This window comes from Periophthalmus magnuspinnatus, chromosome 21 (assembly GCF_009829125.3).
Source record: "Periophthalmus magnuspinnatus isolate fPerMag1 chromosome 21, fPerMag1.2.pri, whole genome shotgun sequence".
Classification (NCBI taxonomy): domain Eukaryota; kingdom Metazoa; phylum Chordata; class Actinopteri; order Gobiiformes; family Gobiidae; genus Periophthalmus; species Periophthalmus magnuspinnatus.
Window position 1 is genome coordinate 29,258,090 of NC_047146.1, and position 25,496 is coordinate 29,283,585.

A 25,496-nucleotide genomic window follows, 5' to 3' on the forward strand; every position below is an offset into this window, starting at 1 on the left:
TTGTTTTAATCAAATCATTAAAACCTGCCATATGCATTTTAAACATCCCACCTGCTGTGTTCTGAGGACAAGCTGCTCCAGAGAACTTCATTAACAAACTCCTGCTGAAAAACCATTACTGCTGCATTTTCAGGCTCATGTCCAAAGCACAGTCACACTTAAAGTTGAATATTTATATAAAAATGAAAAAAATCTCAAAATATAAAAATCCCCTAGTCCCACTAATTCCACAGTAATATCCAGGTATAGTCCACAGGTAGGGCTGTCTTCTGTCTCTGTGGCCTCCTCTTGTGTCTCGTGTCTTTACTGTCCTCAGCCTTGTCTCCTCAACCTTGTCTCCTATGCCGTCTCACCTTTGGGCTGTCCTCTCAATCTCATCTCCTCTATCATCTTGTCTCTTGTCTTTATTGTCCTTTCTGTCTCATCTCTTTGTCTCCTCTGCAGCCTTTTCTGTGTCTCATCTTGTCTCTTGTCTTTATTGTCCTTTCTGTCTCATCTCTTTGTCTCCTCTGCAGCCTTTTCTGTGTCTCATCTCCTCTGCCGTCTCTTCTCTCTGCTGTCCTTTCAGTCTTGCCTCCTAGGTGTCTCCTCTGCTGTCTTGCTACTTGGTTGTCCTCTCAATTTTGTCTCCTGTCTGTCCCGTCTCTCTGCTGTCCTCTCTGTAATCTTATGACTTTGCTGTTTTCTCATTCTTTTCTACATTGTGCTGCCTCGTCCCTCTGCTTCTCTGTCTCCTATGTGCTGTCCTCTCAGTCTTGTCTCCTCTGTATCCTGTTTTATGTCTTAGCCTTGTCTCCTCTGTTCTCTCGTCTCCTGTCTTTGCTATCCTTGCAGTCTGGTCTCCTTTGTGTTCTGTCCTCTACATTGTCCCCTTTGCCATCTCGTCCCTCTGCTCCTCAGACTTTGTCTTTGTCTCCTGCGTGTGCTGTCCTCTCAGCCTTGTCTCTTCTATCTCTGTCCCTGTGTGTGCATTCAGGTATACTCCTGACCTGACTGCAGTGAACTGTGGGAGAGGAGGGAGGTGGTGTGGCCTGTTCTAAGCCCAGCCCCTAAACCACACAGTTCAAGTACCACTAACTCCCACGTGTCATTCAATAAAAACAAACTTTAATAGACCAAAAATTATGAATATTTAGACTTGATGTAGGATTAAATCCTTTTTGGGCAATCGGAGGTACTCTTTTTTTGTGTGTGTTTTGCTTGTCTGTTTTTGTTTATTTTTCCTTGTCTCTTGTATCATGTGTTGATTGATATCGATTGTGGCTGCCTAGGCTATGCAAGAGAAAAGATGTCCATTTGCCCAAGACAAATAAATAAAAAAAAAATAATAATAAATAAATAAATGGACATGATGTCATGAACTTTTCTTATTGTATTTTTTTTTATCTATTTTCATAAAAAAAGTGTATTATGCAAAATGTTCTTTATGATGTTATAAATTTGTTCCTAAAAAAACATGATTGAAGAGGTTTTAGAAGTCATCCATGTTTGCGTAATCTAGCAATCTCTCCCTGGCCGTAATTGAACCCTCCTTACGGTTAGCAGTATGAGTCTGTACACAGCTTTGCCCACAAGCCTACGACACCCAAGCTCCCATAAATAAACCATTAACATATAAGAGCAGGATCTGAAGGGGGAGTGACTTAACGTGGGGAGCAAAGGGAGCTGGGATTAAGAGTGCTAAAAACAAAAATGAAACTTATAAAACAAGTTATGTTGGCTTTGGTGAATACAGAATTTTCAAAACAATAAAAAGTAACATGGTAATCTAAATATATACAATTATTAATACCCTGTATAAGTGTAATACCCACTCTTTAAGTTTAACTCGCTGTAGAGAGGCTGCCAATATGCAGCATCAGGCTTTCTAACCACTCACTACATACTTTATACTAGGCCAGGTGGGTGAGTGGTTGAAATGTCTTGCCTAAAAACACAATGACAGTATGTATAAGACCCACTTTCGTGTTCTTCTGAGGTCATGCACCACAAGCTGTTCTAATAAACTTGATGTATGACCTCTCATTCACAAAACACTCCCTGCTTCACCTGGAGTCTACTCACTGTACCGAACAGGGAGAGATAGACAAAGCGTGTCTTTTTTGGCATTGAAGTGTTGCTCAAGTCAATAGAAAAGTGAGCAAAGAGTGAAAAGCAAACATGAGAAGGCCACTTGAGGACAAAAGCCTGTTAGACATCCCTATGCACACACATTACCAGTGGCAATTTCTCATTAACTACAAGAGAAGCTAAGCTTCCCCTAAAATTTCATCTTTTTAAATGTTTCGTATTGTTTTAAATGTTGACATTGAACATTTTAAAAAGCTTACAAAAGTGTGTTTATTTTCATAAGTATGTTGCTGAAACCTTTGCTGATGTCAGCACACTACACTCCCCCACACAACTTTTACTCTAGAGAGTACCGTTACTGCCATAAAATTATTACTTAAGTAGGAGTAAAAGCATGCTGGTAGAAAAGTACTCTGAAAAGTACCATTTCTTTTAAAAGTTACTCAAGTAAATGTAACTGAACACTACCCACCTCAGCTTACAATAAAAAACAGGTGTGTTATCAGATGTTAAGAGGGCATTTGAGCATCTCTACAATGAAAAAGGGAGCTAAAGACAAACTTGTATTGATAAATAGGAACTTTATTTAAACCTTAAATCAAAGCATTGGGTCACAGCCTTAAACACGTCAGAGATGTAAAGTGCAATGGAAGGTGCGGTTAAACCTGCAGAGTGCCTGGCCAGCCCCAACCCCTCCCCACACCACACCTCTTCAAATCCTCTTATATTTATTTAGTCTTTCCATTCTGATACAATCATCTACTCCAACAGCACTCTCTTCTGACCAAGCGGTGAAAGGAGGAGAATCACAGCTTTCAGACACAAGGACGGACCACTGGTACATTACGCACTGGGTTTTCAAATAGTCTTCAGTACATAGTTTTGATTCATTTAGTGGGCTGCTGGCTTTCAGAACAGTGGGGATAGGCTCCTCTGATAAACATGAGACACTTCTGTTGAGATCTAGGAGAAAGTGTTGCCAGGATATTAAAGTTTTAAACTCTATTTCCAATTCTGATACCGTGATAATAAAAAATACACTTTATTTAGGCACTAGTGTGTGATTTTCAACATTAAACCTTAGTATCTTCTTCTACCATGTGGCCTTATATTTGTGTAATCTCATCCAGGTAAGTTCCATAATGGTCCATGGGCATATACACTTTATGAGATTTAGATATTACTGGAATAGCCCAGCAGAGGCGTTGGGTTTGAGGGTGTGTGTATAGAGGTGGTTCACAGTGGGGCCGAGTGTGGTGCCAGTCCAGTCCGATCTAATCCAGTGTTAAAACCCCAGGGACTTGCGCACGATGGTCTGAGCCAGTCTGTAGAACTGTTCCCGGTCCTCGCGCCACATCTTAGACGCGTCCACGTTGGCCCCGCTCTCATCGTTGGGTTCTGGCAAAAAATACATTCACAAAGTCATTATATAACTGTAGAACAATATGAGGTACCTGCTAACATGGTGAGTGTGTGAGGTGCCTGTTAACATGCTGAGTACTATGTATGTGAGGTACCTGCTAACATGCTGACTACAGACAGCAGGATCTTCTCCACGCTCTGCACAGGGCTCCAGCGCTCTGCACTGCTCTCGTATCCCATGGGGTCATCTCCAGGAGCATGGAGGATGGAGATGCACACACGGCCATCAGGATAAACTGACACACAGAGGTCAAAGGTCAGACAACTGTTTAGTGTGCTCCGTGTTACTGTGACCTGCTAACATGACATGGAGAACTAGCTAGAGGCTAGTTTAAAACTTTCAAACTCGATTTTGATACTAAGGAATGGACTCGATACCAATTCCACGATGATAATGGCATTCTATTGTCTCTCTTTAGACAACAGAATCATTTTCAACATTAAACCTTTATTTAACCATGTGGCTTTATATCTGTGTAATCCCTCAGTCATCCAGTAGGTTTCATAGCGGTCCATGGATGTATACCAGTCTATGTGGTCTTGTACTTGTTCTGATAAAGCTCAAGATCATTCTAAAGCTATTCAAGAACGGTTTATTTCTGTCCTATGAATGTGACTTTTTTTTAGTACCAATACTCGCTCAAATGAGTATCTAGTTTCAATACTAGTTTTAATATCAATTAGTATCTGATTTTTGATACTTTTGACAACCCTACTAGTGGCACTGCTGAGGTTTCAGAAGGACACACTCTGGACAGGACATATACAGCAGACACAGACAGTGGCTCTGACCCTCCTCCACATGTCCCCCTGTGTTCCTCACACATAATGAGAGGCTGCTTCTGTAATCAGCTGAGCGTGCTCAGACTGTCTCAGATGACATCACCCTGACAGCATTGTGCTAATCACACAGTAGCCACACGCTAACCATACAGTGTGTGCTAGAACAGAGGCCTGGGCCACATTATAGAGGCTGTAATGTGCAGGGGCAGAGGCCGAAGCACAGGAAAGCCCCACTGCTCTGTGGGTCAATAAGACGTTCAACAGCACTTAGCCAACTCATGTTCCAAGTTATGCAAGGACTTGAGACCTCCAGGTAGTCTGTAGTTGACTGAACTATACATGACATTAGTAAATTCTATATTTGTTTGTAAAAAGCCAGAATAAATGCACATTTCATTATCAAATCTTTGGCTAATTCATTCATATATTCTCCTTTCTGCTTTGGTCCATATCCATTTTTTAATCCCAGTAAAATAACTAATCCACTAATCCAAATTTTGGTCGACTAAGAAGCCATCAACCCATTAATCCATTAGGCGACTAAGGGTTTACAATCCTAAGAGACTCAAGAACTCTAAGGACCTGTGCTAACCCCTACATACAGCAGCAGCCCTCACACTTGTATACTCACTGTTGGGGTGGAACATTTCACAGGTGAACCTCATCTTGGGGGGGCTCAGAGGGTAGTCTGAAGGGAAGCTGAGCACTGCCGGGAACACGCCCCCTTCAAAACATGTATCCTGGGGCCCCCTGCAGGGCACACGGCGAGAAATGTTAGGGCTGGGAATCACAGGGTCTCTCACACTTCAATACAATACCTGACTCACAATACATCACCACAATACATGATGCGTGTGCTAATCAATATACTCCATATATAATATTCCATGATATATCAAGGAGAAACAACAGTATTGTTTTTGTCCAACTCCACCTAGACAAGGCAAGGCAGGTTTCTTTGTATAGCACAATTCATACACAAAGTAATTCAAAGTGCTTTACAGAATAAGACAGGACATTAGGAATAAGAGGACATTAAAATCACACAAATCAAAACATAAATAATCACATATAACCACCATAAAATTAATATTAAAACAAAAGAGTCCAGAATAAAAACCTTTTAGTCGTATGCACAGTTAAACGGAACTGTTTTGAACTTGGATTTAAACATTATCAAAGTAGAGGCCTGTCTCACAACTTCAGGAAGACTGTAAAACTGAAACGCTGATTCCACATGCTTAGTCCTCACTCTGGGCAGTGGGCACCAACAGGAGGCCTGACCCTGAAGTCCTCAGAGTGCAAGATGGTTCATATGGCACTAACATGTCAGAGATATACTTTGGACCTAGGCCATGGAGAGACTTGTTCACAAGCAGAGCTGCTTTAAAGTCTATTCTTTGAGCTACAGGAAGCCAGTGCAGAGACCTGAGCACAGGACTTATGTGCTCGTACTTCCTGGTTCTAGTCAGGACCCGAGCAGCGTTCTGAATGTACTGCAGCCGTTTTAATGCACATCTGTAGAGGCCAGTGAGCAGGCCCTTACAGTAGTCTAACCTACTGGAGACAAATGCAAGTCTGGCATTGACAGTTTACCTTTGATTTTTGCAATGTTTTTTTGGTGGTAAAAAGCTGCAGATGTTACTGATTCGATGTGGCTGTTAAAGTTCAAGTCTGAGTCCATTATTACCCCTAGATTTCTAGCCTGATATGAAGGTTTTAGAGAGCGAGACTAGACGTGACTGCTGACACTTTGTGTTGTTTCTGTGGGCCAAAGACGATGACTACAGTCTTATCTGAGTTTAGCTGGAGAAAGTTGTTTTGCATCCACACATTGATCTGTTGGATGCAGTGGCAGAGTGAATCCACTGGTCCATATTCATCTGCTGCCAGTGAGACATAGATTTGAGAGTCATCTGCATAGTTGTGGTAGGACACATTATTGCCACGTATTAACTGGCTTAACGGCAGCAGGTAGAGATTGAACAACAGGGGTCCCAGGACTGACCCCTGGGGCACCCCACAGGTCTGGGACATTTTATCTGAGACACATTTTCCAATTTCAACAAAGTACTCCCTGTTTTCTAGATAGGGCTTGAACCAGTTTAGTGCCGTACCAGAGATGCCCACCCAGTCCCCTAGTCTCTGTAAGAGAATCCCATGATCCACAGTGTCAAAGGCAGCACTCAGATCTAACAGGATCAAGACTGACACTTCACCTGCATCAGTGTTCAGGCGGATGTCATTTGTCACCTTGATAATAGCAGTCTCAGTGCTGTGGATCTAAAACCTGACCAGAAAACAAAGGAGTTGTTCAGTTGGAGAAAGTTAATATAGAACTAAACTATAGAAACATAGTGTAGGTCTACTTTGAAGAAGACCCATTGTGCTTGTGTCGTGTCTGCTATATAGTCCATATTTTCCAGACAATAAGTTGCTCTTTTTTCAGTTTGGCTGGGGGTGCGACATATACTCAGATGCGACTTATATGTGAAATTATTAAAATATATAATTTCACATCTTTGTTATTGTTACACTGAGAACTGAGCGAGGGCACTCTAGGCTTGTGTACCAGTATGACCGCCATGCAGAAGCGGTGCTTCATCCATTTCCAGATCAGGCGGAGTTGTTCAGAAGCGACACCAAGGATGAAGAACAACAGATTTAGCGATTTGGAGTGAGATTGAGAGTAAACTTGTTAGCTTGTTTTTTATGCTTTAGTTATCTGATTAACTGTTAATATCTTACATTAACATACCAGACACCCAGTTCACCGTCTATGCTTCATGTAGTTGAATAAATGTGTTATGTAACGGTTGATTATACATGTTACAGTTCACTTGTCTGACCAACAGATGGAGCTGATGTGTTTGTAATACCTGTAAAAAAAAACTTGACTACGAAACGAGATTACTTGACTCGTTTTGTTTTATACATTTCATATTTAATTTCCCCTTATTTATTCCCCCTTTATTTATAAAACCTTTTCTTTTGTAACAATATTATGAATGTTTATCATATGTCTAGTTGGAGGTCACAAAAACGACTTCCTGTTTTTAATGCTATGTTATATTTTATCTGTTTGCTAGTTCTACGGTGTGAACTGTGATGAAGAAGTAAGACCACAGTAAACATCAGTGAAAAGAACTCTCGCTGGCATATGTTGCGATTTATACTCCAGAGTGACGTGTAGTCTGGAAAATACAGTAGCAATAATCTATGACACCCATGGATCATTGTGTTATAATTTGCACATTTTAAATCACTATTTAAAACTATTCATCTAAACCAGTGGTCCCCAACCACCGGGCCGTGGACCGGTACCGGTCCGGGGATTAATTGGTACCGGGCCACCGGCCGTCCAAGAAATAATTAATTCTTTCTGTTGTATTTATTATCTGAGTCTGAACAATTGTTTATTTTGAAAAATGACCGGATTCTCTCGGTTACATTTCTGTCGCATGAGCGCTGACAACCGCGGACAGTGAATGAGAGCTACAGATGACTGAAAGAGTACGCCCCACTCTCCCCCTTGTAGAATCAAGCTGTTACATTACACATGTTTAGTGATGTTTTCCTCTTAAAGCCCATGAACTGCGGAACACACTGATGTGTGACATGCAGTGGTTTACTGTAAACAGACGGAGTTTGCTGCGCGCGTAAAAAGACGAGACTGGATATAAAGATCCACGCGTAAAATTACGCGCGCGTATTGCGTAATTTTACGCAGCAGTTTTGCGTTTTTATGTGTGTTCCCAAGTGTATAAATTGCTCAGCAGACAAACTTACAATGATTCTGACACCTGTGGGTAAAACTATAGGGTGTTACCTTTACAAAGACCCCAAACTAGTGCAGTTACTACTGAGAGTTCAATAGTGGTGATTATTTTAATTTGGAGAGGTCAGAACAAAGGCAATTTCACCAAAATGACCCAGAATGCTAAGGGGTTACAAATTAGCAAAATGAGTAAAAAAAAAAACCAACCCTGGTCCACGGTAAAATTTTCAAGCATTGGCCGGTCCGTGGTGATAAAAAGGTTGGGGACCACTGATCTAAACGACTTAATTAAAAAAAAAAAAAAAAAAAAAAAAAAGAGTCGGCAACTCTGATGGATAGCTACACATCATGCTAGCAAGCAGCTGATTTTTAAAAATTTGTAACAAATTGACCAATGTAGAAAATAAAATTGGAGAGCAGTGGGTGTATGCCGGTGGAGGTGAAAATAGGGATTGATCAGTAATATGTTGTCTTGAAATAAAATAAGATGCACATGCATGAACCACCCCAAATACAACTTCGAGTAAGTACATACTGAGGGGAAATAACTATAACATGGTTAAAAGCTCTAAACAGTCAATTTTGCATAATAGGTCTGCTTTAATAGTGTGCTGGACTACTGGTGGTTCCTAGAGTGTCTAAAAACACAGTAGGAGGGAGAGCTTTCACTTACCACAAGATCCTGTGTTATGGAATCAGCTCCCTGCCTATGTTAAAGATGCCCTCCCACAGTCTCTACATTTAAGACCAGGCTTAAAACGTTCCTCTTTGAATTAGCTAATGACCAAGCCAGTTAGCAGCAGAAATAAAACCTGCAGTTTTAGTTAGGAGCAGCTATGCTGGAGGAAGTATGGTTACCTGAGCACTATCTCCTGTTTCCTCCTACTTTCCCTGTCAACAGCATTCACTATTCAGTTCACCAAGAGTTAGTTCATTGCTATTTACATGTTGTTCCCTGTCCCACTCCATTTCAGATGCCTGACCGCTGACCGCCCAGTGATGGCTGGACCCTAGATGCCCTTCTGTGCCCTGATTCCGTGGACCTGGATCCTCCCTTCCCATACCTGCCTACCCATCTGTTCCTTAGTTGAGTGGGCTCTGGCCCTATAGACCAGAACTCTGCAAATGGATGTGCATTAATCCTGGACACATCTGCAGCGTGCTCGTCCATGGGAGTGGATCTCTCCTTCACTGTGGTTCTCTTCGAAGTTCCTCTTATTCTCCACTATTTATAGTTTTTTCTTGCCGAGAAGGATATTCTATCTAATTGCGGTTTTCTGTTGATTAATTTGCTTGTCTGTTTCATTGTTGATATTCAAACTTTCTTTTGGTTAAATTAATTTTGGGCTTTACAAAAATAAATTGAATTGAATTAATTGTCGAACATTTTATTATACGTCCACAATAAAATGAGAAATGTGCTCATCAGCATCTCAGCCACTAACAATTAGCTCTTTGTAACATTATAAATAGCATGAACAGCTAGAAATGTGCTATAGCACTATCGGTCTCCTCCTCCCTGCTCCTCAGCACAACTCTCTCTTCTCCCTCCTCCCAGCGCAACTTGCACTGCTCCTGTGATCCAACGGCTGCTGCATTAAAACTCAAAGGGAAATGGCAAAAAACCAAGCGTACTTGCACTGCTTCATATAAGCAAACAGACTTTAGCCCCACTGCCTCTGAGATCGCGATCAATGTAATGGACACCGCCCTACAACGGCTGCATGATATGTCAGAAGCAAAGGTGGAAAGTTCAGTTTTGTCTGTAGCTACCCTGAGAAAACACTGAAGAAAATAAGTTTGAACTTAAGCCCTACAGTGCACTCACATGATGAGGGCCTCCCACTCAAAGAAGTTCTCCTCATTGGCTGGACCTGAGGACAGAGGATAGAGGATGTCAGAGCACTGTGATAAAACATGTGTACCATTGGGGCTATGGAAGCGGACAGAGGAGGGAGTCTGACCTGCCACTATGCCCTCCGGAGGGTTCAGCGTCAGCTCTGGAACACAACATAACACAACACAGTCAGCACAATAGCAACAGGCTTCAGTGGAAACTCAGAGTGGATACTGAGAAGAGATGTACGATATATTATATATATCATATGATTCATATAAAGCCTAAAATATGTGCTTTCTGCAAATATTTGGACACTCATTCTGTTTTTTCTGATAGTAAAAACTGGAGTAAAATACGCAGAGTTGTGTTCTGTTTCATTTACACATGTTTAAGTAATCCTGTTTCATTAATCCATCTACTTCTCCAAAGCGCAAAATGCTCTGTTCCACTTTGTGATGTTCTGTAGTGGTAGTTTTCAAGTTAGCAGCTACCTTTTATTTAGTAGAAATTAGAAACTTGTAGTGAAGGTGTACCGAGTTTAAAAACACAGTATTATCACATGACATCACAAAGTGGAACAGAGTGTTTTCCAGAACTCAGCCTAAATATAAGGGTTTGTGTGTTACACATGTGTGAATGAAGCAAGACACAACTTTAGGTATGTTTTTGATGCGGGAACAACATTATAACATAGATCAGAAAATGACGTAATATGGATCCCTTTAAGTGCTACAACATAGGGCTTGGGAATATCAGAACACACACAACTTTTTCATATTCATCATTTTCAGTTGATCCACACAGTGTCAAGGATTGAACCCACAAACTTGTAGTGATGCTGTCACCCTGTCAACTATTAAGACAGTACTGTGTTTTTATCAATGTTTAAGGCTATAATAGAAAAAATAAATATATCAATTCACCAAGTTGATATCTGCTGACAGTGTATGTTATTTATAGGTACACATGTCATTTTCCTTCACATGTCTATGACAGGCCGAACTATTCATTTTACTAAAACACAACTCATTATATTTAAGATTTTTGGTAGAGATGTCAAGATTATTCCTTTAATCTATAATCATGATTATTCAGGTCACAATATGATCGTATGACCTAAAATGTTAGAATCCTGATATTTTTTAAGCTAAATTAAGTCAATTTTGGTTCAATCTTTACTCCAAGAACATAAACCTAAATGTATAGTGCTTTTTATCTGGATATTTATATCACAATAACTTTACTTTTGCATTAATAAAGTTTGATTTCATAATACTGGCCAAATAGTAGGCGAGTAGTAATATATTAGAATTAAAGAAAATTAAAGATTTCACTTGTGATGTTTCTTCTCACAATAATTGTAACATTTTATTGATGCCACATGAATAAAAAAAAAGTAAACAATCATGACCTTTTGGATCCACCTATTGCTATTTCAATCTTTCTGTAATGACTGACAAAAAGAAAAAAAATCCTATGGTTTTTGCAGTTTTTATCTATGAGCTTAAAAGGGACTGTGTGTACATGGTGGACGAGTTGTTTGTGTTATAATTTGGTTATCAACATGATTATCCAATAAGAAAACCAAATGGTCCTAAAATGAGCTTCACTGCTGAAATCTAGCTGGTTTAAACCTAAAATGCCGGTCTCTGTATCATCACAACTTAAACCCCTGCCAATCATTAATCAGTGCTGGTGCAGGATCTGCAGCTCATTGAGTAAATTCTGAAGGTTCTTGAGCTTTCACATGAGTCATGTCCTGTCCATATAGAGAAAGAGAGAAAAGCTTGTCCTCTATTTGCAGGTTAAGGCACTGGCAGCCCAGGTTCAGATGTGTTAATAATATTTTTAATCAGTAAGAGACCAGGCTACGTACAGCTCCTCCGTGTCCTACTACGTTCTACTATTTGAGGTGTTCGCCCAAGCATGTAAAATTCTATCCCCCTGACAACTATGAAAATATAAATCATGACATCACGTGAATGCAACCCACTTTCCTAGAGAACAGGAACTGTCAGTCGTTTGTAACCTTTGAATAACTGAAATTAAAGCATGTGATGTATCAAATCATCTCTGTGTATGATGCAGAATTAGCCTGTTAGCCCAGCTCCATCGACAGACTCTGGTTTAGCGGCGGTACGGCAGCCTCGGAGCCTGCAAACTCACGCTTGTATTCCGCCATGAGCCTCTTGAGCGCGGTCCCGGCCATGGCTGCTCCTCCACGGCAGGTTCAGACGGGGGAAGATTAGTGTACGGAAAACAGGAGAAAAAACACGCAAAACCCCACACAAACTCCGCACACCTGACAGTGTACACACTCTCACCGCACATGCGTACTGGGAGTTTCCGGCATGCCCCCAGAGTTAGAGCGTGAGCGCCCTCTGTCTGTTACGAGGCTCCCGGCAGCTTGCAGCAACCCAACGCTAAAAAGTGTTGGAATAAACCTAACCGACCGAAAAAAGCCATGACGATGATGACGATGATGACGATGATGACGAAGAATTATTATTATTATTATTATTATTATGGTGTCTCCTAACACCAGTGTATCTCTGACCTTGACGTTTGACAGAGATCACCTGTCTGCCTGCGCTTTTTTGCCAACATCATTGCTCTTCTTTTGTATGTTAACATCAGCCTGTGACAAAGGAAAAAGTCTGTTTGTAAGCTGTATTTTGGGTGATGTAAGTATATTAGTATTGCCTTTATTAATCACTTGTTGCATTAGCTTGGCATTCTTGTCTTTACAAAGTTTTAGAAAAGACAGAGTCACTCAGATTGAAGTTGATCCTCTTGGTGTACATGCAGCCGAAGGACCGCGGTTGTAAATAATGTAAATCTTTGTAATTTATAACCAGTACATCCCGGAGTTTGTTTTTATTGCTTTTAATCGGCCTTTTACTGGATTTTATCGTTTTACCAGTGGATGCTTGGATCTTAATATTTTTATCAACCAAAGACATTGCAGCTAGCTAAGGCTAGGCTACAGGTGCTACAATGCGTTCTCTTACCTCCACATCCAACTGTGATGGTACGTTCACACCGGTGCGTCAGGTGCGTCGCGTTCACATGTAAAGCCAATGGTGGACGCGCGTGTTAAACGCAGCGTGGTCGAGACCCGTGTCCACCATCGACTTTACATGTGAACGCGACGCACCTGACGCACCGGTGTGAACGTACCTTGAGTCAAAAAGTTGCCGAGCTGGAACAACAAGTAACCACCTTGTTTAAAATCCAAAAGGAGCGCGATATGGATGTAATCCTGGGGAAGACTCACAAATTCTCAGTCCTGGCCTTGGAAGAGTTTCCTCCGCTGACAGCAGGACAGCCCCAGCGGCAGCCTCCAGCCCGCTGTCGGACACGTCCTGTTAGCATCCACTTCACCCCGGTTCCTAAACCTCCTGGAGCGTGGCGCACGGGCTCATCACCACCTTTCCTGGGCTCTCTGACTGACTTTCCCCTGATGCGCCCCTCATCTCCACCTGCCGCTCCAGCAGCCCCAAGCGGAGGCTCCGCGGCTGCGTCCCCACGCACGTCGGGCCAGACTGCCCGCCGTGAGTCAGGGCCCGGCCGCTTCCAGTGGGTGTGACCCAGGTGAAAGCTCTGCTCCGGCGGGTGTTTCCACGGCGCCACAGAGAGACCCAGCACAGGCTTCACCAGCGGCTCCAGCCTCAGCGCATCAGGTCCCTCCGTTCTGATACTGGGCTCCTCCTTGGTCAGACATGTGAGGGTGAAAAATGGCTACACGTCTTGTCACCCAGGTGCCTTCGCCCAGGACATCACAAACTCCGCCCCCAACATCCTACGTCAGCATCCCACAGTTAACACAGTTGTGATTCATGTTGGAACTAATGATCTCCGTTTGCAGCAGTCAGAAACACTTAAGGACCACTTCTTAACTCTCATCTCCACCATCCATAGTCTAAATAAAAAATGCATAATCTCCGGCCCACTCACCCCACCTCGCTTTGGAGACATCAAATTCAGCCGCTTAAGACAACTTCACATCTGGCTCAAATCCTTCTGCACCACCAACCATATCCCCTACATAGACAATTACCTTCTGTCCTTCAAGCGACCCGGACTGTTCAAAAAGGACCTTCTTCATCCAAATCTCCATGGTTCATTTCTTTTTTCCCAGAACATACAGATCACAATAGAATCTACATGACGGTTTTCTCCAGAAACCCCATCACCATCGTCCACGCCATCAATAGAATCATCACATCATATCCCAGTAATTTTCAGCAGAGAGCGGCCTATTCACAAAAACTCTTACAATCGTACAGTTAACATCAATAATTTATCACAGCTCACCAAAATTAATTTATCAAAGATTCCTCCTACTCATCCTCCTTCAACAATAAACATGGCACTTTTAAACGTCCGCTCTCTGCTGAACAAAGCTTTTATTGTCAATGACTTAATTTTAGACCACAAACTTGACTGTCTCTTTTTAACGGAAACTTGGTTGGGTGGAGATGGACCGGTTGTTCTCAATGAGGCCTCCCCCTCTGATTTTAACTATGCTTTTTCAATTAGGGGTATATCTATATGTTCAAGTGCTCTGGCCACCAAACCTATTTTATTTAATCATTTTACAAGTTTCGAATGCCACGCAGTTGTTTTTAATAACCCACAAATATTAGCAGTAACAATTTACAGACCACCAAAAAAGTGCAGTATTTTTATCAATGAATTTTCAGAATTCTTATCAATTCTACATAATTCTTACAATATGATTATTTTAACTGGTGATTTTAATTTACATGTAGATATTTTAGACCCTGTTGCAAGGGAATTTTTAAATGTTCTTAATTACATGGATTTTACCCAGCATGTGACACAGCCAACTCACAACAGAGGACACACTCTGGACTTGGTCATCACTCATGGCCTGCCTGTGAGTGTGTCCTCTGTTGTTGACCTGGCTGTGTCAGATAATTTCTGTGTGTTTTTTAATATCACTGGTTTTATTCAGCGGGAGACCTCTGTGAGAACTGTGAGGAAACGTCATCTTACCCCTGAAGTGGCTGCAAATTTTATTCAAATTTTAGAGAACACTCCTCCAATTGTTTTACCTGCCTCCTGTGATTTTATTGTTGATGATTTTGACAGCAAACTTCAATCCACTTTTGACACAGTTGCTCCTCTTAAATTAGGGGCCCCCTCCAAACCTGTGGCACCATGGAAAAATGAATCAATAAAACAACTCAAACGAAATTGCAGAAGGGCAGAAAGAAAATGGAGGAAAAACAAAATCACAATTAACTTTCAAATGTATAACCAACATCTAAAAACATATAATAACGCCATCAGAAACAATAGAAACTCATATTTCTCCAAACTAATCACAAACAATAAAAACAACCCCAAAATTCTTTTCTCCACTATCGACCATCTTACTAACACTAATTTCAACAATTCCAAACTTCCTCCCACTGACCCCTTTGTGAGCAGTTTGCAGACCACTTCATGGGAAAGATAAACAAAATCAGTTGTGACATTTTATCTAACCAAACCACTGTTTTTAACACATCTGATTGTTTGTCTTTACCAGAGGAAACACTGGACAGTTTTGTCCTGGTTAATGCTGAGAGGCTTGATGAAGTTTTCTCCTCAGTGAGACTCACCACATGTCTTTTTGACCCCATTCCAACACGGTTTTTCAAGTCATTATATGAATCTTTTAGAGACGAGCTTTTAAACATGATGAACTACTCTCTTCAGACAGGGGTCTTTCCCACTGCTTTTAAAGCTGCAGTGGTGAGGCCCCTGCTGAAGAAGAGCAATTTAGATTTTAATGATTTTAACAATTACAGACCAGTGTCTAACTTACCATTTTTAAGCAAAATTTTAGAAAAAATTGTTTTTACCCAGCTTAATTATTTTTTAAACACACAGAACATTCTTGAAGAATGTCAGTCTGGTTTTAGAGTAAACCACAGTACAGAGACAGCCTTGACAGCCTTTTAGACTAAATTATGATTCTAAACAGGCGACAGTGTTGGTTCTACTGGATCTAAGCGCTGCCTTTGATACAGTAGACCACACTATTCTTTTAAACAGACTCAAACACCTGGTCGGCCTCTCTGGTACTGTACACAAATGGTTTACTTCCTACCTCACAGACAGAACATTTAAGGTAAGTTTAGACACCTGCTCCTCTCAGGTTCATAAAATCACATGTGGTATGCCCCAGGGTTCCATTTTAGGTCCTATACTTTTTAACCTGTACATGCTCCCTCTTGGTGATGTCATCAGGAGACATGGAATCAGCTTCCACAGCTATGCAGATGATACACAGCTTTACAACTCCATGTCTCCTGATGACACCAGCCCAATGGATGCTCTTTTTAACTGCATTTTAGACATCACATCCTGGATGGCAGAAAACGTCCTCCAGCTTAACCAGGACAAAACTGAGGTTTTAATCATCGGTCCTGAGGCCCAGAGAGAGAAACTTTTACCCAAATTACAGTCACAGTCTTTTAATCCATCATCATAAGTAAGAAACCTGGGCGTTATTTTTGACTCTGAGCTGACTTTTATTCCACACATTAAAAACGTCACAAAAATTGTTTTTTACCATTTGAAAAACATAGTCAGAGTCCGTCCCATTCTCTCTCGGGCCAACACAGAGACGCTGATGCATGCTTTTATCACCAGTCATATAGACTACTGTAATGCCCTGCTCTCTGGTCTTCCCAAAAAGGCTATTTCAGGTTTTTTATTTATTTATTTCAGGGACAATGCACATTAATAAACATTTGCATGTAAATATGCCAGAAGTAGCCTGAGGGCTATTTTTCATCCGTAGTCCCGGATGAAAAATATTTATTACAATTATTGCAAAATTCAGCACCACGTGTCCTGACCAAGACCAGGGGGCGGGACCACATTACACCGGTTTTAGAATCCCTGCATTGGCTCCCTGTGTGTTTCAGGATCGATTTTAAAGTTCTTTTACTGGTTTTTAAATGTCTTAATGGTCTTGGGCCTTCTTATCTTACAGAACTGCTTTTATCGTATGAACCCTCGCGGCCCCTGCGCTCCTCCGGCAGCAGGCTCCTAGTTATCCCCAAAGTCAGGACACACTCATGGAGAGGCCTCTTTCCAGTTTTATGGCCCCCGTCTATGGAACAGCCTGCCGGAGGACCTCAGGGCTGCAGAGAACATTCAGGTTTTTAAAAGCAGGCTCAAGACCCATCTTTTTAGCATAGCTTTTGACTAGTATTTATCACTTTAGTTTACTTCTCTATTTATTTAGGCTTATTTAGGCTGGCTAGTGTGTTTATGTTGATATCCATGTTTTACTTATGTTTTATTTACTTGTTTAGCTTTGACTTATTTTATTATTTTTAATCATTTTAGATTTGCCAGTGTTTCCTCTGAGGAGCCCTCTGCACCAGGAGCTGTGGTTGGCTGTGGCTCCTGGGCCCTGGCTCGTGGGCCCTCATCTCTTCTCTGGGCCCTGGGCTGGTGTCCTATGGCTGCGGGTGACCCTGCTCCTGGTGCAGATGGTTCCTCTGGTGGCGCTCTCTCATTTGGTTCATCTTTATCCAGCCTATGGCACTTAAACATATTTTAATGAAACCAAAGGTATTTTAACATGTGTTGGGGTGGGGGGTGGGAGTGTGTGACTGGTTGTGTTTATTGATGTGTTGGGGTTGGGTTGTTTGGCTGTGGGGTGGTTGGGTGGGTTTGGTGGGTGGGACTGATTTTAATGCACTGTAAAGCACTTTATGTTACATTTTTCTTGTATGAAAAGCGCTTTATAAATAAAGTTTGTTGTTGTTGTTGTTGTTGAAAGTAGCCATTTTTTCACCTTCTTCTCTGAAAGTAACTGTGGGCTGCTTATCACTGGAAGTCACAGGCAGTGTCCAGTGAAGTCCTTTTTCAGATTCTAAAGCAAATATCCATGCTTATAGTTCATTAATTTGTTGTTGATTGCTCCGACAGCGTTCGGTCGAATTCCTTTAGTTTATTCCCCTCGCTGGCTCATCAAAAATGTTGTTAAATAATGTAAAAATGGTTGGTTGGTAAATATTATCTATAAAAACATACTCAGTGTAAGTTGTTAAGCCTAAACCATCAGACTATTGGTGGAGATATTAGTTTAAGTCAATGCCTTCATCAAGTCCAAAGAAACAAGAAATAAGAACAATATTCATTTTCAAATATGTTTTACTGTTCGATCATGTGTAAAAGTGCTCACCCGTTTAACACTGCGTGCTGCCGCATTCAAAACACTACAAACCACACTCATGGTACACTATTTACACATTCTCAGAATAGAAAAAGTACACCCAAAGATAGACCTGTCACGATCAAAACATTTGAAGTTCAATATCTTGCTGAAGTAAATATAGATGATAAACAATAATACTGAAACTACTTTATACCACTGACATAATAAACAAAAATATTCCAAATATACAATATTGTTAAAAAATCATGGGCTGCAATAAAGTTATTAATTCAGCATAAATATTATTATGTAGCCAAAAAGTAACCATTTTCTAGTAAAAAAAATAAAGAGAGTACACACAATAAATATTGACCCCAAAAATACATTATTCCAGGTTTCCTATACTGAACAATACTACAATACTAATTATCGTGACAGGCCTACCCAAAGATCCACATGCTACAGTGTGTCCAACCGAAGCTCTTTGATGTTAAAAATATGGACTGAAAGAGGTCTATGACATTTTCATTTTAAACAGCAGTTAAGTGTGCATCAATGTTTACAAATGACAAAACAGTGTAAACTTCAAGTGGAACTAGACTTAAACTCTGCCCACAACCACATTTCAAATAGAGCTGTTAAACTGGGTAATACCTGGAGAACTAATGGTTAGAGTGAGGGGGAAGAGGAGCGGGGTCTGGACTACAGGCTGTGTAAAGAAGTGGACTGACTGTGACGTCATCCATGGCGTTTGGCTCCATCCAAATAAAGCTCATTGAGACTAGCAGTTATAGTATTGGAGCCAAATTTGGAGCCAAATTCCATATTTGGAATTCTGACAGTGAGTACCATAGCAACCAAAGAACCAATCGGGAATAAGACTGTGGAAGGTAACCCTATTTCTGCCAGCACCACTGTTTTGCTAATGCTAGTGCGAGTGGCCTCTGTGAAAGATTGGTCTGTTATTAATGTTCATATTGCAAAATAAATAAAAAAAAACTCAGGATCATGTAGACTGGGTTAAAATGACGAGCCTGAGAGAAGCTGTTACAGAGAGGGGCGACGTTTTTTTAGTAGATGAGTCGGAACTGATGGTGCGCCCTTTCTCACTTTGTATTTGGAATGGGGAGGCTAGCAGGTTAGCTATATTCATTTATATAGACACAATCTATGGTCTGGACATATGAGGAACAGTGTCTAACAAATATCCACATTTCATAATCCACTCCTGCAGCCAGGTGTAATCAGAAACACCTAGCTGTATTCAGGGCACTCTTGTGTGATGTTATGCAGTGCTTGAAATTGGAGTGGCCACTGAAGACAGAACAAACTAAGATTTAAGCTTTTTTGACCAGAAAGCTGCAAATTGCCCTAGTTTGTCAAAAGTTGCCAAAAATGACAAGGAACAATAGATAATACTGTTACAACACCATATACACGGTTTAGTGGTGAAAAAAGTGGATTTAGTCTTTAGTTCCTCTTTTGAACAAATGCATCATTCCCTTTTGGCTGCTGACAACATTAAGGTGCCACTCAATTATTTACAAAATTTTCACAGATTCTACAAATAACAGCTTATTTTCAAAGTTTCAACACAGTTTAAAGGTCCTATATTACACAAAACTTTCCACACTATATAGTGTTGCAAATTGCTTAAATGTGAAGTTGTATGGAGTTTAAAAACATAGTGGAGCACTTCCTGTATTACATCACAAGGTGTAACAAAGTGTTTATAACAGTGGTTCTTAACCTTGTTGGAGGTGCTGAACCCCACCAGTTTCATAGACATATTCACCGAACCCTTCTGTATTGAAAAATAAAATATAATTTTTTTCAAATTCAAGACATATGTATGTTTTACTGGTGCACAAAATGAATCGTGCATTAACATCACTGTGTTCAAAGAATAAAACCAATACAATGCATGAACTCACAACAAATTACATACATACCTTTTTACAAAGACATGACCTTTTTTAATACTACCACACTGAAATTATTTTAATTTTTAACCTTATGTATTCCAATAATTAACTTATATTTATGCTATTTTTTTTAATTATTTTTAACATTTTAACACACACCCATCACCTAATTTCCATCAGGCTAGAATAATAATGAATATTTACTGCAAATCAGTGTGACTTCTGCTGTTGCCTTTGAGAGACCAGTTCAGAAATGCATGACTTCACCTTGGCAAGTGCCACTCTCCTGTCATTTTCACAGCAAAGGCTGTTCCTTTTCTTCATTTTTATGCCATTCGAACGGCTCATTTAAGTTGGGCGGGTACTTCAATAGGCACATCAAAGGGTGCATTTGTTGAATTGGGACATGGCCAGCGTCTGGAGACACTCGCAGTCCGCGAATCATAGTCGGGTGTGTGTCTTGAACTTCACCGAACCCCTAGGGTTCGATCGAACCCAGGTTAAGAACCACTGGTTTATAATCTAAGAGAAGAAATACAACCTTAATATACAGGCTTTGTGTGTTAAACATGTTTGAATGAAACAAAACACAACTCCAGGTATGTTTCTGATGAGGACACAGCATTATAACATAGATATCAAATTTGCGTAATATAGGCCCTTTAAACGAGACCACAAAGAATACACAATCAGGACATGGGGGCTATATACAGTCCAGTGTTATCTCCAGCTAATGTTGTGAGCTTGCTTCTGCATGAGGATGTGCTTCAAAAGGGCAGATGGAGCTTTAACAGTTGTGTACCTGCTGTTTCTCCATCCAGACTTCACAATTTTAAATCTAGATTTTACTATTTTAAATGGAGGACAAGATTCCAGTTAGGCCTAATCATTTTTGATATGACATTAATTCACCATGTTTATTGTCAAGCCTGCATAAGTGAATAATATCACCACATTTCACTGATTTGGTAAAGATATAATCTGGCCTTAGTTCAAGTAATTACAGAGATATGAACTATAAAAATCAGGGCAAAATCAGTATTTTTTCAATTAAAAAATTAAATTATACCATACAATTTTGCGCTGCCCCCCACTTCAGTTTTAAAATCAAATGACTGCAACCAATATATGCAGCTATTTTGCAGTAACGTACAAAATAGTGTGTAAGAAGTATTGCCATCTTTAAATGTGAGTGCCCACACAATGCCACGTTTTCACAGACTTAAATAACAAATATAAAACATGCTTAAAAGAGAAAGGAGTCTGCAGCTCATCCCCAGAGATCCTCTGTGCGGCCGAACTTGTAGATCAGGGTACTGCAGAGACAGGTGAGAGACACGACAGGTGAAGCTCATTCAGTTCACAGTAAGGTTTCCAAGTTTGTAAAATCAAATACTAATCAATACTTAAACAAGTATAGACACTAGATAATCATTTGAGCAGGTATCGATACAAAAAAAGTCACATTCACAGGACAGAAATGAACCTTTCCTGAATAGCTTTAGAATAATCTTGAGCTGTATCAGAACAAGTATCAGACCCTGCTGGACCGCTTTAGAACCAACTGTGACAACTGAGTGATTATACAGATATAAGGTTACATAGTAATAGAAAAGGTACTACGATGGGGTAATATAAAAGAAGGTACAACAATTTAATGTTGAAAACCTCATTCATTGTCTAAAGAAAGAGAATCAGAATCAGTATTGAGTCTATTCCTCAGTATCAAAATAGACTTTAAAATTTAATATCGCAACAACACTAGTCGATATTTTTAAGCAAGAGCAGGAGAAGTATCTAGTTGTCAACATGCATCAAGAAAAGCACATTTTCTCTGTATTTGACCAAAATCCACTTCATACAATCTGATAAAGTAAGTGTGGAAAAGATCCTGGAGACTGCCTGTGCTGCTTGTTCACAGTATAGATACATTGTATAAGCAGCTTTTGAGATGAAAATAAGTCCAATGTGTACAGTCTGCATCTAATCAAAAAGTGTTTTATTGTCTCATAATCAGGAAGTGGACTGTTGGCATGCTAGGTGTTAGCTTTACCAAGATAAAAAAAAAAATTTAAAAACATATTCTCATCTGAGAGTTGTGAAAATTGCTTATAAACCCATCATGGTGAATAATTAGGATGCTCAGAATGCATAAGGAAAGTAAGGAATAACTTTGGACCACTGCAAACCTTTTAAAATTAGATTGTTCTATTTTTTAGAATATTTTCTCTTTCATATTTTATGTGCAGTGTCACCTGTATATAAGTTATGGACATAACTTCACAGCATTTTAGCATTCTGATTAAGTGGAACTGACTGTCAGAACTATGGGCAACGTAAGTGACATGTCTTGATTTGTTTTTATTGTCTTTTTTAGATCAAATTAGCTTTATACGGGAAAATGGAAAGTGAAAGTAGTTTTTCTGTTGTTGCTGCTTGAGTGTGTTAGCTAATGGTAGGGTGAGATAAAGAGAAAACACTTCATCTCTGCAACAATTAATCTCAACACTGACTCAGAATGGACTTCAGTTCAACTCTGTCTGATCCACAGTCTGTATAAGTGATAAATCTGTAGTGCCCCTGTTGTTTAACTGGTTTTCTACTGTTGACATGGTCTTGTTTTAAATGTCAGGCGCAAAAAAAATATTTGGTAGAGTTGTTGACTTTTACACAGTTGAAACCAGAAATTTACATACACTATATAAAAAGACACATGCACTTTTTTTTCTGAATGTCTGATGTGAAATCAGACTAAACTTTTCCTGTTTTAGGTCAAATAGGAGGACCAAAATTATTTCCATTTTATAATGCCAGAATAATGGGAGAAGAATTTTTAATACAATCTTTCATCACTTTTTTCTAAGTCAGATGCATCATGTCGGGGGGTTGTTTTGCTGCAGGAGGGACTGGTGCACTTCACAAAATAGATGACATCATGAGGAAAGAACATTATGTGGAAATACTGAAGCAACATCTAAAAATATCAGCCAGGAATTTAAAGCTTGGGTGCAAATGGGTCTTCTGAATGGACAATGCCCTGAAACATACTGCCAAACTGGTTACAAAGTGGCTTAAGGATAACAGTTAATGTTTTGGAGTAGTCATGATAAAGTCCTGATCACAAGCAAGGCGGCCCACAAACTTGGGTCAGTTACACCAGTTCTGTCAGGAATTGTGAGAAACTTGTAGAAGGATATTCAAAACATTTGACTCAACATAGAGTGTAAAAGGCATTGGTAACAAATACTAATGGAATCTATGTCTGTGTAGACCCTCAGTCGTCCTGATCCATAGCAAACGACAAAGTTAAATCTGTCAACTGGACAAATCGTTGAGTGAAGAGTGAAGACGTTTTGCTGCTCATCTAAGCCGCTTCTTCAGTTCCAGAATTGCTATGGATCAGACCTGGATGACTGAAGGTCTACACAGACATCTTCTCAAGAACTACAGGCCTACCACCGTCACAGACCTGAAGAACTTGGATGAGCAGCGAAACGTCTTTACTCCTACAATGATTTGTCCAGTTGACAGATTTTACTTCGTCGTTTGCTATAATGAAATCTATGTAGAAAGTAATGAAAACAAAATCGTATTATTCTGGCATATAGCAAATAGACATTATTTTGGTAATCCTAGTTGATCTAAAACAGAAAAAGTATAGTCTGATTTCATGGCAGACAGTAGAAACAGAAACAGACATGGACAAAATTGTTGATACACGTCGGTTAATGAAAGAAAAATTCACAGTGGTCACAGAAATAACTTGAATCTGACAAAAGTAATAATAAAGAAAAATTCTATGAAATTTAACCAATGAAAGTCAGACATTGCTTTTCAACCATGCTTCAAGAGAATTACTTAAAAAAAAAATAAACTCATGAAACAGCCTCAAAAATGATGGTACCCTTAACTTATTATTTTGTTGAACAACCTTTTGAGGCAAACAAATCAATCAAACGATTCCTGTCAATGAGACTTCTGCATCTCTCAGCAGGTATTTTGGCCCACTCCTCATGAGCAAACTGCTCCTGTTATTTCAGTTTTGAAGGGTGCCTTTTCCAGACAGCATGTTTCAGCTTTTTCCAAAGATGCTCAATAGGATTTAGGTCAGGGCTCATAGAAGGCCACTTTAGAATAGTCCAATGTTTTCCTTTTAGCCATTCTTGGGTGTTTTTAGCTGTGTGTTTTGGGTAATTATCCTGTTGTAAGACCCATGGCCTGTGACTGAGACCAAGCTTTCTGACACTGGCCAGCACATTTCTCACTAGAATCCCTTGATAGTCTTGAGATTTCATTGTTCCCTGCACAGATTCAAGACACCCCTGTGCCAGATGCAGCAAAGCAGCCCCAGAACATAACAGAGCCTCCTCCATGTTTCACAGTAGGGACAGTGTTCTTTTCTTGATATGCTTCATTTTTCCGTCTGTAAACATAGAGCTGATGTGCCTTGGGAAAAAGTTCCATGCACCCAGCCTGGTGCAGGTCAACAATTTTGTTCCTAGTTTCCTTTGACAGCTCTTTGGTCTTGGCCATAGTGGAGTTTGGAGTCTGACTGTTAGAGGTTGTGGACAGGTGTCTTTTATACTAATAACGAGCTCAAACAGGTGCCATTAATACAGGTGTGGAGGACAGAGGATCCTCTTAAAGAAGTTACAAGTCTGTGAGATCCAGAAATCTTGCTTATTTTCCCAAAGAATTTACCAATTAATTCATAAAAAATCCTACAGTGTGATTTCCAGGATCCCCCCCCCCCCCATTCTGTCTCTCATAGTTGAAGTGTACCTGTAATGAAAATTACAGGATTCTTTTTTTGCCCCGCTGTGTATATGTGTAGTATATATATATATATATATATATATATATATATATATATATATATATATATATATATATATATATATATATATATATATATATATATACACACACACACACTTTTTTATTTATAAGATAAATGGATGTTGTGGTGTCATCTGCATAACCTCTATACCAAACAAAATGCACTCTAGTTATTCTCACTCACCTGAAAAAGATGAAGGCGTTTTGAAAGAACACAGCCAGTCCTGGAGCCACCTCCTTCTCTGAGAACACACTAGAGTGAGTCCTTCATACAGAACAGTTTCAGTTAGGGGTGGACAATATGGTAACAAAATGTTATTATGATTTTCTTTGAGCCAGATCGCAATTTCAACTTTAATCAAGATTCATGTATAAGTATTTATCCATTTCCCTGGGATCCAGAAAACACACTTCTTCAATACCTTACGAAGATGTGAGTATGGTCACCGTTGTATCTCCCCTTTTTCAAATGGCTGTGATAATAATGAAAAAACATCACAAATGTCTGCAGAATCAGTGAGTGAACCACTAAATGCTGTTAATCTGAGGTGAGTTAAATTTTATTTGTAAATCATGGGTGACCAATGAGCTCCTTCGTTTAACATGTGTCACTGAAAAAAACTATTGCACATCTGATCATGCTTGAGA

At 39.9% G+C, this 25,496-nt stretch overlaps 2 protein-coding genes across 4 annotated transcripts in view; both read right to left on the reverse strand.

Annotated features, from left to right (window-relative positions):
• Positions 1-2,631: 2,631 nt before the first annotated feature.
• Positions 2,632-12,222, reverse strand: ube2g2 (ubiquitin-conjugating enzyme E2G 2 (UBC7 homolog, yeast)). Its single transcript, XM_033986855.2, has 6 exons — positions 12,060-12,222; positions 10,018-10,053; positions 9,882-9,927; positions 4,907-5,025; positions 3,588-3,728; positions 2,632-3,468 (listed from the first exon to the last, which is right to left on the reverse strand). The coding sequence occupies exons 1-6, from the start codon at positions 12,100-12,102 to the stop codon at positions 3,356-3,358; spliced, it is 498 nt and encodes a 165-aa protein (XP_033842746.1). The 5' UTR covers positions 12,103-12,222; the 3' UTR covers positions 2,632-3,355.
• A 5,845-nt stretch (positions 12,223-18,067) lies between these two features.
• Positions 18,068-25,496, reverse strand: part of LOC117389286 (transmembrane protein 50B) — a 48,239-nt gene continuing 40,810 nt past the window's right edge. For 2 of the 3 annotated variants that reach the window (XM_055230752.1, XM_055230751.1), the window contains 2 exons: positions 25,033-25,090; positions 18,074-21,325 (listed from right to left, as the gene is read on the reverse strand). In XM_055230752.1, the coding sequence (XP_055086727.1) occupies positions 21,280-21,325; positions 25,033-25,090 (104 nt within the window). In that variant the 3' untranslated portion in view covers positions 18,074-21,279. Of the gene's footprint in view, positions 21,326-25,032; positions 25,091-25,496 lie in introns of all 3 variants that reach the window. The other variant, XM_033986937.2, reaches the window with a different exon arrangement.